Source organism: Anomaloglossus baeobatrachus, chromosome 1 (assembly GCF_048569485.1).
Source record: "Anomaloglossus baeobatrachus isolate aAnoBae1 chromosome 1, aAnoBae1.hap1, whole genome shotgun sequence".
NCBI lineage: Eukaryota > Metazoa > Chordata > Amphibia > Anura > Aromobatidae > Anomaloglossus > Anomaloglossus baeobatrachus.
Window position 1 is genome coordinate 35,093,866 of NC_134353.1, and position 15,898 is coordinate 35,109,763.

General features: G+C 45.7%; 1 protein-coding gene across 7 annotated transcripts in view; it reads right to left on the reverse strand.

Annotated features, from left to right (window-relative positions):
- SLC4A11 (solute carrier family 4 member 11) overlaps positions 1-15,898 on the reverse strand; it is a 139,901-nt gene that overhangs the window by 17,137 nt on the left and 106,866 nt on the right. For all 7 annotated transcript variants that reach the window (XM_075346326.1, XM_075346345.1, XM_075346371.1 and 4 more), the window contains 6 exons: positions 12,593-12,718; positions 10,024-10,137; positions 9,566-9,698; positions 7,868-7,941; positions 2,776-3,016; positions 2,440-2,546 (listed from right to left, as the gene is read on the reverse strand). In XM_075346326.1, coding sequence (XP_075202441.1) covers positions 2,440-2,546; positions 2,776-3,016; positions 7,868-7,941; positions 9,566-9,698; positions 10,024-10,137; positions 12,593-12,718 — 795 coding nt within the window. The remainder of the gene's footprint in view (positions 1-2,439; positions 2,547-2,775; positions 3,017-7,867; positions 7,942-9,565; positions 9,699-10,023; positions 10,138-12,592; positions 12,719-15,898) is intronic.

Genomic DNA, 15,898 nt, shown 5'->3' on the forward strand with positions numbered 1-15,898 from the left:
GACCTATTAATTTCCATAAAATTGCTAACGTCACCGGAGGACGGCGGATTCTTGGCTCCTCCAGCCGGGTCTTCCTGGGGTGGAAAGGTCTCTCGTTTTTGCCAAATTGATCTGAATCTGTTCCCATCACCCCATTATGTGGAGGCGGCGAGGAAGAGCCCGAATGTGGGACGTAAAAAGCCGCGCAGGGCGACCCAAACATCTGGAGACAAGAGACACTGATCCTCATCCTGTTATTTTGTGTTAACAATTAAAAACTTTTGGGGGTCAAATCTGAGAAAAATCGCTTTCGCCAAGAGGATTCACATAAAAGTATGAAAAATAATGGCAGAAGCTCAGGTTCTACGGATGTGCGTCCGACAGTGGCGAGTGATAAGTATTCACACCGGCCACAAACGTCACAGAAATACTGACCCGATAGGTAAAAACATAGCCCCCCGTCACCACAGCACAAAGCATAATACTGCCCCAATAACCAAGAATATAACTACTGTAATACTGCCCCTATGTACAAGAATATAACTACTATAATACTTCCCCTATCTACAAGAATATAACTACTATAATACTGCCTATGTACAAGAATATAACTACTATAATACTTCCCCTATCTACAAGAATATAACTACTATAATACTGGCCCTATGTACAAGAATATAACTACTATAATACTGCTCCTATGTACAAGAATATATCTACTATAATACTGCCCCCTATGTACAAGAATATAACTACTATAATACTGCCCCTATCTACAAGAATATAACTACTATAATACTGCCCCTATGTACAAGAATATAACTACTATAATACTGCCCCTATGTACAAGAATATAACTACTATAATACTGCCCCCTATGTACAAGAATATAACTACTATAATACTGCTCCTATGTACAAGAATATAACTACTATAATACTGCTCCTATGTACAAGAATACATCTACTATAATACTGCCCCTATGTACAAGAATATAACTACTATAATACTGCCCCTATGTACAAGAATATAACTACTATAATACTGCCCCCTATGTACAAGAATATAACTACTATAATACTGCTCCTATGTACAAGAATATAACTACTATACTGCTCCTATGTACAGGAATATAACTACTATAATACTGCCCCTATGTACAAGAATATAACTACTATAATACTGCTCCTATGTACAAGAATATATCTACTATAATACTGCTCCTATGTACAAGAATATAACTACTAATACTGCTCCTATATACAAGGAATATAACTACTATAATACTGCTCCTATGTACAAGAATATAGCTACTATAATACTGTCCCTATATACAAGAATATAACTATTATAATACTGCCCCTATGTACAAGAATATAACTACTATAATACTGCCCCCATGTACAAGAATATAACTACTATAATACTGCCCCTATGTACAAGAATATATCTACTATAATACTGCCCCCTATGTACAAGAATATAACTACTATAATACTGCTCCTATGTACAAGAATATAACTACTATAATACTGCTCCTATGTACAAGAATATAACTACTATAATACTGCCCCCATGTACAAGAATATAACTACTATAATACTGCTCCTATGTACAAGAATATATCTACTATAATACTGCCCCCTATGTACAAGAATATAACTACTATAATACTGCTCCGATGTACAAGAATATAACTACTATAATACTGCCCCCATGTACAAGAATATAACTACTGTAATACTGCTCCTATGTACAAGAATATAACTACTGTAATACTGCCCCTATGTACAAGAATATAACTACTATAATACTGCCCCCTATGTACAAGAATATAACTACTGTAATACTGCCCCTATGTACAAGAATATAACTATTATAATACTGCCCCTATGTACAAGAATATAACTACTATAATACTGCCCCTATGTACAAGGAATATAACTACTATAATACTGCTCCTATGTACAAAGAATATAACTACTATAATACTGCCCCTATGTACAAGAATATAACTACTATAATACTGCTCCTATGTACAAGAATATAACTACTATAATACTGCCCCTATGTACAAGAAGACAACGACTATAATACTGCCCCTATGTACAAGAATATAACTACTATAATACTGCTCCTATATACAAGAATATAACTACTATAATACTGTCCCCTATGTACAAGAATATAACTGCTATAATACTGCCCCTATGTACAGGAATATACCCGCTATAACAATCTGTAATACACGCTACCTTCCTGAATGTACAGAGTGCACAGAACGTTCGGGATCCACGGGGGACCGGTTGATTTGAAGATGAAATCTGGCGTAGAAAGATATTTAATCCCCTTTAATTAGGACATTAATCCGGCGTCCCGGGGAGGTCGGGGCTCAGCCGCTAACCTTTATGGCCGGCTACTGTTATGTCAACACGAGTGCGGATTGACGGGCCGACTTACTGAGTATATCCTGGAAGAAGTACGAGCCCACGGCGGAGAAGGTCAGGACAGATATCGGCAGCGCGCAGTCGGACAGCATTTCCCGGACTCGGGCGTGCAGGTAGGGGCTGAAACACAGGGACATATTAATGTATTTCATCTCGCACATCCACATTTGCATAATAAAACTTTTCATTTGCAGAATAACTTTTCCAGTTGTGGTTATTTCTGAAAACAGCGCCCCTCGTGTCCACAGGTTGGGTGCGGTATTGCAGGTTTTTTCCTAGATTTCTTCTACTAGATACATTAAAATACAAAGTGGACCCCTCCAAGATCTCCTGAAGGACTTGTCATTACCTCTTCTTGAACTGGTACAAGGTGTGTCCGAGCCACAAGGTGCCGAACATGAGCATGAGGCTGAGGACGGCCGACTCCTTCCCGTGCTGACTGTCCGGGTGGCCCGCGCCGGGGCCGTGCGGGTCCGAGCCGTTCAGGGTGATGTTGAATAAGAGGTCAGGAGACCAGGTGGCATTGGGGAAGGCGCTGTAAGACTCCTCGTTATAGTGTAGCAGGGGGTCCTGGTAATACTTATTGAAAACTGTAAGAGAAGAATATAGTCACATGAGGATCGGTCAGGCTCCCATAGAACAAATGGAAAACGCGGGCAGAGAGAACAGTGACTATGCATTTCTATGAAGCCTTGTGACCCAGTGACTAATAACCCAGGGGTACCATCACTGAAAATAAAATGCACGGGTAATTTGAGCTACAGAGCTGAAATGCGTTGGTACCAACAGTAAAAAATCCCCTGGTAATTTGAGGTGACCAGTACTAATAATGGAGCTGAAATGCGTTGGTACCAACACTGAACATGCACTGGCAACTTGAGCTGACCAATACTGAATGAAGCTGAAATGCGTTGGTTTAACACTGAAAAAGCACTGCTAATTTGAGCTGACCACTTGATTGCAAAGCTGAAATGCGTCAGCACCAACACTGAAAATTATCCATACTGATAATGGAGCTGAAATGAGTCGGTACCAAAACTGGGAAAATGCACTATTATTTGAGGTGACCACTACTGATGGTAAAACTGAAATGTGTTGGTACCAACACCGACATTCACTGGTAATTTGAGCTGATCAATGCTGATAATGAAGCTGAAATGCGTTGGTTGAACACGGAAAAAGCACTGGTAACTTGAGCTGACCACTTTTGATTGCAAAGCTGAAATGCGTCGGCACCAACAATGAAAATTTGAGGTGACCACTACTGATAATGGAGCTGAAATGCATCGGTCCCAACACTGGGAAAATTCACTGGTAATTTGAGGTGATCACTACTGATGGTGAAGCTGAAATGCGTTGATGTGACTGGACAGCATTGATAATATTGAGATTACTAGTGTTGGAAGAAAGGACTGAAATGCATTACACATACATATATATAATCATTTAAATAGGGGTCAGAAATGAAATGAATATTGGAATGTGGGTGGGGGGGATGGAAACGCGTTTATAAGATGACAATTTGCGTTGACCACTCTACTGGAGGGACTGAAATGAGCATTATTGAAAGCACTGAAACGCATTGATAATTTAAGATGGGCACTCTTATGGAAAGAGGACCGAAATGCGAAGGACTGAAAGAAATGAGAAGAACATATAGGAAGGCAGAATGAGCTGAAGTGTGTTTAGTGTAAAGCTTTAAGGAGATCATTAGTGGAAGGAGGAACGGAAATATTTGACAATTTGAGAGATGAGCCTTCTTATGGAAAAGAGGAACTGAAACGCATTTTTGAGATTGTCACTTAAAATTGGGGACCGAAATACAATGCGATTATTGAAATGGTGGGGGATGGAGTTAAATACATTTATAATAGGGGGACAATCTGAGATGACTACTTGTAGAAGGGACTGAAATGCGTGGATAAAGTGACCACTTGTAGAAGGGACTGAAATGCGTGGATAAAGTGACCACTTGTAGAAGGGACTGAAATGCGTGGATAAAGTGACCACTTGTAGAAGGGACTGAAATGCGTGGATAAAGTGACCACTTGTAGAAGGGACTGAAATGCGTGGATAAAGTGACCACTTGTAGAAGGGACTGAAATGCGTGGATAAAGTGACCACTTGTAGAAGGGACTGAAATGCGTGGATAAAGTGACCACTTGTAGAAGGGACTGAAATGCGTGGATAAAGTGACCACTTGTAGAAGGGACTGAAATGCGTGGATAAAGTGACCACTTGTAGAAGGGACTGAAATGCGTGGATAAAGTGACCACTTGTAGAAGGGACTGAAATGCGTGGATAAAGTGACCACTTGTAGAAGGGACTGAAATGCGTGGATAAAGTGACCACTTGTAGAAGGGACTGAAATGCGTGGATAAAGTGACCACTTGTAGAAGGGACTGAAATGCGTGGATAAAGTGACCACTTGTAGAAGGGACTGAAATGCGTGGATAAAGTGACCACTTGTAGAAGGGACTGAAATGCGTGGATAAAGTGACCACTTGTAGAAGGGACTGAAATGCGTGGATAAAGTGACCACTTGTAGAAGGGACTGAAATGCGTGGATAAAGTGACCACTTGTAGAAGGGACTGAAATGCGTGGATAAAGTGACCACTTGTAGAAGGGACTGAAATGCGTGGATAAAGTGACCACTTGTAGAAGGGACTGAAATGCGTGGATAAAGTGACCACTTGTAGAAGGGACTGAAATGCGTGGATAAAGTGACCACTTGTTGAAGGGACTGAAATGCGTGGATAAAGTGACCACTAGTTGAAGGGACTGAAATGCGTGGATAAAGTGACCACTAGTTGAAGGGACTGAAATGCGTGGATAAAGTGACCACTAGTTGAAGGGACTGAAATGCGTGGATAAAGTGACCACTAGTTGAAGGGACTGAAATGCGTGGATAAAGTGACCACTAGTTGAAGGGACTGAAATGCGTGGATAAAGTGACCACTAGTTGAAGGGACTGAAATGCGTGGATAAAGTGACCACTAGTTGAAGGGACTGAAATGCGTGGATAAAGTGACCACAAGTTGAAGGGACTGAAATGCGTGGATAAAGTGACCACAAGTTGAAGGGACTGAAATGCGTGGATAAAGTGACCACAAGTTGAAGGGACTGAAATGCGTGGATAAAGTGACCACTAGTTGAAGGGACTGAAATGCGTGGATAAAGTGACCACTAGTTGAAGGGACTGAAATGCGTGGATAAAGTGACCACTAGTTGAAGGGACTGAAATGCGTGGAAAAAGTGACCACTAGTTGAAGGGACTGAAATGCGTGGATAAAGTGACCACTAGTTGAAGGGACTGAAATGCGTGGATAAAGTGACCACTAGTTGAAGGGACTGAAATGCGTGGATAAAGTGACCACTAGTTGAAGGGACTGAAATGCGTGGATAAAGTGACCACTAGTTGAAGGGACTGAAATGCGTGGATAAAGTGACCACTAGTTGAAGGGACTGAAATGCGTGGATAAAGTGACCACTAGTGAAGGGACTGAAATGCGTGGATAAAGTGACCACTAGTGAAGGGACTGAAATGCGTTGATAATTTAATAGGAGCACTCTACTAGAGAGAGACTAAGATTCTGTGAACGTGAAGTTCTAAAAAAGAAGTTGAGAAGAACATATAAGAATGCAGACGACCTGAAGTGCGTTTAGTATAAGGCTTTAAGATGCTCATTAGTGGAAGGAGGAACTGATGTTTGCCAATTTGAGAGATGAGCGCTCTTCTGGAAAGAGGAACTGAAACGCATTCATATTTTTGAGATTATCACTATCGACATAGGAGACTGAAACGCGATGGCATTTTTTGGAACGGAGGGAGGTAAACATGTTTATAATAGAATGACAGTTTGAGTTGACCACTATTGGAGGCAGTGAACTGTGTTGATCATCTGAGCGGACCACTAGTAAAAGGGACTGAAATGCGTGGATAAATTGAGATGAGAAGTATTGAAAGAAATGATTGAAATGTGTTGCTAATTTTAGTTGAGCACTCTACCGGAAAGGGGATTAAAATGCACTGAATTTAAGACTCCATGAAGGACTGAAATGCGTTGAAATTGTGAGTAGAACATAGTGAAGATTAGGGCTGGCTAAAATGCGTTTAGTGCAAGATGATGATCAATTTTGAAAGGAGGAACTGAAATGTTTTGATAGTTTGAGCACTCTTAAGGGGGGACTGAAATTAATTTACAACAAAGTTGTTAACTAAGGAGTGAAATGCGTTGGTGAATTAAAATGACAATTAGAGAGACTGAAATGCGTTGGAATCTTAAGATAATTATTAAAGGGACTGAAACGCGTTGATCCCAATGAAAATCAGGGACTAAAATGCACTGACAATGGTTTGGTAGACCCAGAACAGAGATGAACTATGCCGGGATCTACTGTTGGCAGCAGGCTTGGAGTAACGCATTTCCTTCTTTTTCCCCCCTTTATGTGATGAGCGCACAACATTTGATGGAGGCCACGATGATGACATTGAGGTGACGGCTACTCTCTGAGGAGAGAATGAAAAGCGATGACACATGGAGGTGACAAGCAGAGACTGAAACGCGTTTGATGGTGGGTCAAAGGTGCGCGAGTAGAGGATACCCGTGACACAGGTGAACGTGGTGAGGGCTTACGGTTGTCCACATCTGTAGTAGACAATGGGCCGGGGGGGGGGGGCGACGCGTTTCCTTGTGTTTTTTCCTTTATGTGATGGAGACTGGTGAGAGCAGGACCGGACGGGGGGGATGGCGCAGGACAGGTGTTACTGGGAGCAGCCAGATGTCCGCGGCTTCCTGCAGCTCTCCCCTAACTAGCGGCACAAGGGGGCAGAGAAGTGCTAACTAATGCGGAAATATCTGACCCCGGGGGTTACTCCAGGGGAAGGCCGCCATGTACTGTGCATCCAATAACCATACAAAAGGACACAATATTTATATATGGCTGATAACAGAGAGTAATAGAATATCACATTACTATATATATGCCACAGATCAGCAACCAATGGCGGTAAAGCAGGCTGTGGGACTTGTAGTTTCACAACCGCTGTGAAGATCCCTGATGTATGCAGATATTTACCAAAGGCTGATAAAAGGGAGCAACAGCTTAGATCCCACGATATAATTATTGGGAATAAGACCTTATGACAGGCAGCGGCTCACATGGGGGGGTGCACACATTTCTCGGCTGGCGGTCCCAGCAGCTGACGGGTGTTAATGGAGAGGAGCATCCCGCCCATCATATGACTCCTCGTAAAAGTCAGAAAAAGCCGCGGTTATTCACCGAGGAGCCAGCGCCCTCCGACAGCACGTAACCGACACCGAGATCAAGAGGTATGCAGCGCCGAGCCGATAATAGCCGGAACGTCACCGCATTGTCCCCACATTGTCCCCCGCGGCCGTCACCCCACAACGAGGGCCGGGTACAGAGCAGAACTTACTTTTGATGATCCCTTTCAGAGCGTCCAGCACAAATGTTATAGATATAAAAAGGGCGATTATCTCCTCTGTGGACCTGAGAAAGGGAGAACAAACCCAGCATTAACGCCTGTATTATACTCCAGAGCTGCACTCACTATTCTGCTGGTGCAGTCACTGTGTACTTACATTACATTACTGATCCTGAGTTACCTCCTGTATTCTACTCCAGAGCTGCACTCATTATTCTGCTGGTGCAGTCACTGTGTACATACATTACATTACTGATCCTGAGTTACCTCCTGTATTATACTCCAGAGCTGCGCTCACTATTCTGCTGGTGCAGTCACTGTGTACATACATTACATTACTGATCCTGAGTTACCTCCTGTATTATACTCCAGAGCTGCACTCATTATTCTGCTGGTGCAGTCACTGTGTACATACATTACATTACTGATCCTGAGTTACCTCCTGTATTATACTCCAGAGCTGCGCTCACTATTCTGCTGGTGCAGTCACTGTGTACATACATTACATTACTGATCCTGAGTTACCTCCTGTATTATACTCCAGAGCTGCACTCATTATTCTGCTGGTGCAGTCACTGTGTACATACATTACATTACTGATCCTGAGTTACCTCCTGTATTATACTCCAGAGCTGCACTCACTATTCTGCTGGTGCAGTCACTGTGTACATACATTACATTACTGATCCTAAGTTACATCCTGTATTATCCTCTAGAGCTGCACTCACTATTCTGCTGGAGCAGTCACTGTGTACTTACATTACATTACTGATCCTGAGTTACCTCCTGTATTATACTCCAGAGCTGCACTCACTATTCTGCTGGTGCAGTCACTGTGCACATACATTACTGATCCTGAGTTACCTCCTGTATTATACTCCAGAGCTGCACTCACTATTCTGCTGGAGCAGTCACTGTGTACATACATTACATTACTGATCCTGAGTTACCTCCTGTATTATACTCCAGAGCTGCACTCACTATTCTGCTGGTGCAGTCACTGTGTACTTACATTACATTACTGATCCTGAGTTACATCCTGTATTATACTCCAGAGCTGCACTCACTATTCTGCTGGTGCAGTCACTATGTACATACATTACTGATCCTGAGTTACCTCCTGTATTATACTCCAGAGCTGCACTCACTATTCTGCTGGTGCAGTCACTGTGTACATACATTACATTACTGATCCTGTACTGATCCTGAGTTACATCCTGTATTATACTCCAGAGCTGCACTCACTATTCTGCTGGTGCAGTCACTGTGTACATACATTACATTACTGATCCTGAGTTACCTCCTGTATTATACTCCAGAGCTGCACTCACTATTCTGCTGGTGCAGTCACTGTGTACATGCATTACATTACTTTTCCTGTACTGATGCGGAGTTACATCCTGCATTATACTCCAGAGCTGCACTCATTCTACTATACTGAACATTTCTAGCTGTGCCTGTTACCACAGTCAGAGTCATACAGGTGAATAAGCCTCGGACCCCCGCTCTCAATGTATGGACCTCCACATTATAGTCCATGAAACAGGTCCTATAGAATAAATAATTGTGCTGGTAACACAGTAGACAGATGTATGTGCCCGGGGTTGTACAGAGTGATGACTAATGGCTGTGCCATGCGGTGTAGTAGCAGTAGTGGTGTAGTAGCAGTAGTGGTATACGCGCGGTCACCTCTTGAAGAGCTTCATGAGCAGGCTACAATTGAACAGCGAGTAGAGGATGAGGAAGAAGCTGTTCCACAGCCCCGTCCAGGCATAGAAGGCTTTAAAGTCCAGCTTGTAGTCATCGCAGATCCCTCTGATAACTGCAGGAAGAGGAGACTGGGGGTTATACACCGCTCCCCGATACATGATACAGGGGGCCTGCTTCACCTACGACGCGCTCCGCTTCCCTTGATATTAATTTGGTGGAGAATGCGGGCAGTGGCTGTGTGGGGCCGGCCGTCACTCGCAGATCCCTTCCCTCTACATCGATTAGGACATGCATACAATTAGTTGGGGGTTTCGCAGGCAGTGTCAGGGGGGTGTGAGTATATTTGCACTTGATATTACATTATAGACCCTGCTGAACAGGAAAGCATCATCCAAGGCTGAAGTCTACGACGCCCGCGGCCGTGCGCTCATACCTACCATTGATATATAAAGCCAAGGGTGCCGTCGTCAATAAGACCACCAGAGGTTGCCCGGCGAGGAAGGAGTATACCACCCCCCCAATGCCCTGACCAATCATCGTCTTCTGCACGTCTGGAACGAGAGGTGGACATGGTGTTGAGTAAACTTTTCAAGCTCAAAAAAAAAAAAAAAAAAAAAAAAAAAAAATCAACATTTCCAAACATCAAGGAACAATGTGTACACAAAAATATGCAAAGATAAACAACTTCCTATAGAATGTTTAGCATTTGGCTGCTGCAGAGACCGTTACCTAGCTCAGCGCTCTGCAGAAAGGCTACTAACCCATCAGAGCTCCGGGTCTGACAGGGCTGTCCCTGCTCTAGCCCCTCCTTACACTCAGGGTCAAAAGACACAAGCGGGAGAGGGGAGGAGTACTGCAGACATTCCCACAACGGAGGGGAGAAAGCATGTACAGTCTCAAGGAGAGGAGAGAAAACAGGCTGTATAGAACAAGATGGGTATATAATAAAAAAATATACAGGATATAAGCGGTGCTGAAACATGAGCTCAAAGACGGCCCGACCAGTCACGAGGAGGGGGGAGACGGCCCGACCAGTCACGCGGAGGGGGGAAGATGGCCCGACCAGTCACGCGGAGGGGGGAAGACGGCCCGACCAGTCACGCGGAGGGGGGAAGACGGCCCGACCAGTCACGCGGAGGGGGGAGACGGCCCGACCAGTCACGCGGAGGGGGGAGACGGCCCGACCAGTCACGCGGAGGGGGGAGACGGCCCGACCAGTCACGCGGAGGGGGGAGACGGCCCGACCAGTCACGCGGAGGGGGGAGACGGCCCGACCAGTCACGCGGAGGGGGGAGACGGCCCGACCAGTCACGCGGAGGGGGGGAAGACGGCCCGACCAGTCACGAGGAGGGGGGAAGACGGCCCGACCAGTCACGAGGAGGGGGGAAGACGGCCCGACCAGTCACGAAAAGGGGGGAAGACGGCCCGACCAGTCACGCGGAGGGGGGAGACGGCCCGACCAGTCACGCGGAGGGGGGAGACAGCATGTAGTGTTTCAGTAACGCAGAGAAAACAGGCAGTACAGAAGGACAAAAGTACAGAATAGAAGCTGTGTGGATGAGCTCATGAAGGCAGCAATATTAGGGACCCCAAACCAATGACAGCTTCAATTTACGAAAAATGTCACTTATCAACAATTATACTAATAACAATATTAAAAAATGGAGTAATTTTACTGTATGATATTCCTCAGTCTCCCGTGATTTCCTGTCTATCCAATCCTGATGCTTGATTTTAGAAACAGGCGGAAATTCAACTCAACTCAACACCCTGCCTAACACGGGCATCTCCCAAAATGCACTAGCACTTGGCAATACTGACCTCCACCACTAGGGGCACTGATCCTTGTATACTAGTATATGACTGCTACTGACCTCCACCACTTGGGGCGCTGATCCTTGTATACTAGTATATGACTACTACTGACCTCCACCACTAGGGGCGCTGATCCTTGAATACCAGTACATGACTACTACTGACCTCCACCACTAGGGGCACTGATCCATGTATACTAGTATATGACTGCTACTGACCTCCACCACTAGGGGCGCTGATCCTTGTATACTAGTATATGACTACTACTGACCTCCACCACTAGGGGCGCTGATCCTTGAATACCAGTACATGACTACTACTGACCTCCACCACTAGGGGTGCTGATCCTTGTATATGACTACTACTGACCTCCACCACTAGGGGTGCTGATCCTTGTATACTAGTATATGACTGCTACTGACCACCACTAGGGGCGCTGATCCTTGTATGCTAGTATATGACTACTACTGACCTCCACCACTAGGGGCGCTGATCCATGTATACTAGTATATGACTACTACTGACCTCCACCACTAGGGGCGCTGATCCATGTATACTAGTATATGACTACTACTGACCACCACCACTAGGGGCGCTGATCCTTGTATACCAGTACATGACTACTACTGACCTCCACCACTAGGGGCGCTGATCCTTGTATACTATATGACTACTACTGACCTCCACCACTAGGGGCGCTGATCCTTGAATACCACCACTACAGCAAAGTATAGTAACTGAACATTAGATGCAATTCTCTCTCAGTCAGTGAGGAAGAGACGAAAACCTTGTTTCTGGATGATGGAGGAACTAGAGCTCTTGAGGAAGCAGCAGCAGGGGCGAAACGTGACCCTGAAAATTGTGGCAGAGCAGACATGGCTGTGATCTGGAGCGCGCAGGAATTCAGGGACACCCTGTCTCACATTGTATCAGGGGCAATAAGTAATATAACGGTCTGTGATGGGCACACCACGGTCCATATCACCAAGTCAATGGAAGATCCCCATCACCACATTCGATATCCAGGCAAGCAAAGTCTCTACATGTGTACACAGTCAGCACACCGGAGGCAATGTCTACACGCCCACACATGCCAGCAGTACAGACGTAAGTAGCACCGATGCTACCCACCTGTTTAATCTCTTCCAAGTTGATAGATGCAAAACAAATGATCTTCAAAGAAAATCTTACCAATCACCCCGCGAGTGTTTTCATCATTCAAAGAGCCAAAGGCGATAGAGGGCAGGAGGCAAGCAAAGTACAAGAAAATCGTGGTTGTGAGGTACTTTCCGATGGACTTGTTATTTCCAGTAATGCCTGAGGAGGAAAGCAGAGCAACAAAGGCTGGAGTTACGCCTGGGACCGCGCTCAGGGGCAGGGGTAACAAGGGGAATAATGGTATAATACTGGGGGAGTAGTAGTATGAGAGGGTGGGAGGGGGGTAAGTGAGAAAGAAAGAGGAGGGTGGAGCAACAAAGAAAGAAAGGAAGGGGGCGACAAAGAAAGAAAGGAAGGGGGCGACAAAGAAAGAAAGGGGGCGACAAAGAAAGAAAGGAAGGGGGCGACAAAGAAAGAAAGGAAGGGGGCGACAAAGAAAGAAAGGAAGGGGGCGACAAAGAAAGAAAGGGGGCGACAAAGAAAGAAAGGAAGGGGGCGACAAAGAAAGAAAGGAAGGGGGCGACAAAGAAAGGAAGGGGGCGACAAAGAAAGAAAGGAAGGGGGCGACAAGAAAGAAAGGAAGGGGGCGACAAAGAAAGAAAGGAAGGGGGCGACAAAGAAAGAAAGGAAGGGGGCGACAAAGAAAGAAAGGAAGGGGGCGACAAAGAAAGAAAGGAAGGGGGCGACAAAGAAAGAAAGGAAGGGGGCGACAAAGAAAGAAAGGAAGGGGGCGACAAAGAAAGAAAGGAAGGGGGCGACAAAGAAAGAAAGGAAGGGGGCGACAAAGAAAGAAAGGAAGGGGGCGACAAAGAAAGAAAGGAAGGGGGCGACAAAGAAAGAAAGGAAGGGGGCGACAAAGAAAGAAAGGAAGGGGGCGACAAAGAAAGAAAGGAAGGGGGCGACAAAGAAAGAAAGAGGAGGGGGGAGCGACAAAGAAAGAAAGAGGAGGGGGGAGCGACAAAGAAAGAAAGAGGAGGGGGGAGCGACAAAGAAAGAAAGAGGAGGGGGGAGCGACAAAGAAAGAAAGAGGAGGGGGGAGCGACAAAGAAAGAAAGGAAGGGGGCGACAAAGAAAGAAAGGAAGGGGGCGACAAAGAAAGAAAGGAAGGGGGCGACAAAGAAAGAAAGGAAGGGGGCGACAAAGAAAGAAAGGAAGGGGGCGACAAAGAAAGAAAGGAAGGGGGCGACAAAGAAAGAAAGGAAGGGGGCGACAAAGAAAGAAAGGAAGGGGGCGACAAAGAAAGAAAGGAGGGGGGAGCGACAAAGAAAGAAAGGAGGGGGGAGCGACAAAGAAAGAAAGGAGGGGGGAGCGACAAAGAAAGAAAGAGGAGGGGGAGCGACAAAGAAAGAAAGGAGGGGGGAGCGACAAAGAAAGAAAGAGGAGGGGGAGCGACAAAGAAAGAAAGAGGAGGGGGGAGCGACAAAGAAAGAAAGAGGAGGGGGGAGCGACAAAGAAAGAAAGAGGAGGGGGGAGCGACAAAAAGAAAGAAAGAGGAGAGGGGAGCGACAAAAAGAAAGGAGGGGGGAGCGACAAAGAAAGAAGGGGGGAGCGACAAAGAAAGAAAGAGGAGGGGGGAGCGACAAAGAAAGAAAGGAGGGGGGAGCGACAAAAAGAAAGAGGAGAGGGGAGCGACAAAAAGAAAGGAGGGGGGAGCGACAAAGAAAGAAAGAGGAGGGGGGAGCGACAAAGAAAGAAAGAGGAGGGGGGAGCGACAAAAAGAAAGAAAGAGGAGGGGGGAGCGACAAAAAGAAAGAAAGAGAGGGGAGCGACAAAAAGAAAGAAAGAGGAGGGGGTGCGACAAAAAGAAAGAAAGAGGAGGGGGTGCGACAAAAAGAAAGAAAGAGGAGGGGGTGCGACAAAAAGAAAGAGGAGGGGCGAGCGACAAAGAAAGAAAGAGGAGGGGGGAGCGACAAAGAAAGAAAGAGGAGGGGGAGCGACAAAGAAAGAAAGAGGAGGGGGAGCGACAAAGAAAGAAAGAGGAGAGGGGAGCGACAAAAAGAAAGAAAGAGGAGGGGGAGCGACAAAGAGAAAGAGGAGGGGGAGCGACAAAGAAAGAAAGAGGGGAGAAAAAAAGAAAGAGGGGGGGAGAAAGAGGGAGGAGCGAGAAAGAGGGGGAAGCGAGGAGAAAAAAAAAAAAAAACAGGGAGAGCAAGATTGAAAAAAGAGAAAAAAAAATGAAAAGGAAAAAAGGAGAGAGGAGAAGGATGTAGATAGAGATGAGAGAACGTCTTGACTTGAGATAACAAAGGCAGCGAGAACAAATGAAAATAAAAACTCTTAAGTGTAGCTATAATAGAATGGCCCCCACATGATGACGCCTTTAATTGGTACCAGTCCCTCCCAGGAGATGAATGCCCGGACGTGGGGCTCCGCGTCCTCGCAGCACAGAGGGGTTTGGTTGGATCAGTTACATAACGACCCTCGGAGGACGCGGCGGCTTTCTTGGCGGGAGCATTATTACAATATTGTTCTATAAGTGCGTATGGAGCGTCTGAAGAGTCGGGGGATAGAGGACGCCATTAGGCAGGTGAGGAGAGTCATTACCGCTGTGACGCCTTATTGACCCATTTCATACCGCACAAGCCGTATCCAGGAGCCGCGCCGGCTTATAGCCGTAACTGGGTCATATATTACTGCCGGGGAAAGCCGAAGATTTCATATGTAATCACTGTCTGCATGTGTAATATCACCGCCGAGTGAAGAGCGGCAAGATCACGGACGGAGACCCACTGAGCGGTGTCCTCCGAGAACAGGCAGAGGGGTTCAAAAGCTGCATCAACCTTACATTAACCCCTTCATTGCTCTAAACCAGCAGAGATCCTTACAATAGACAATACTCTAGACCACCAGGGATACTAGAATAAACCCCCCTCTGTACTAGACCACCAGGGATACTAGAATAAACCCCCCTCTGTACTAGACCACCAGGGATACTAGAATAAACCCCCCTCTGTACTAGACCACCAGGAATACTAGAATAAACCCCCCTCTGTACTAGACCACCAGGGATACTAGAATAAACCCCCCTCTGTACTAGACCACCAGGAGTACTAGAATAAACCCCCCTCTGTACTAGACCACCAGGGATACTAGAATAAACCCCCCTCTGTACTAGACCACCAGGAGTACTAGAATAAACCCCCCTCTGTACTAGACCACCAGGAGTACTAGAATAAACCCCCCTCTGTACTAGACCACCAGGGATACTAGAATAACCCCCCTCTGTACTAGACCACCAGGGATACTAGAATAACCCCCCTCTGTACTAGACCACCAGGGATACTAGAATAACCCCCCTCTCTGTACTAGACCACCAGGGATACTAGAATAAACCCCCCT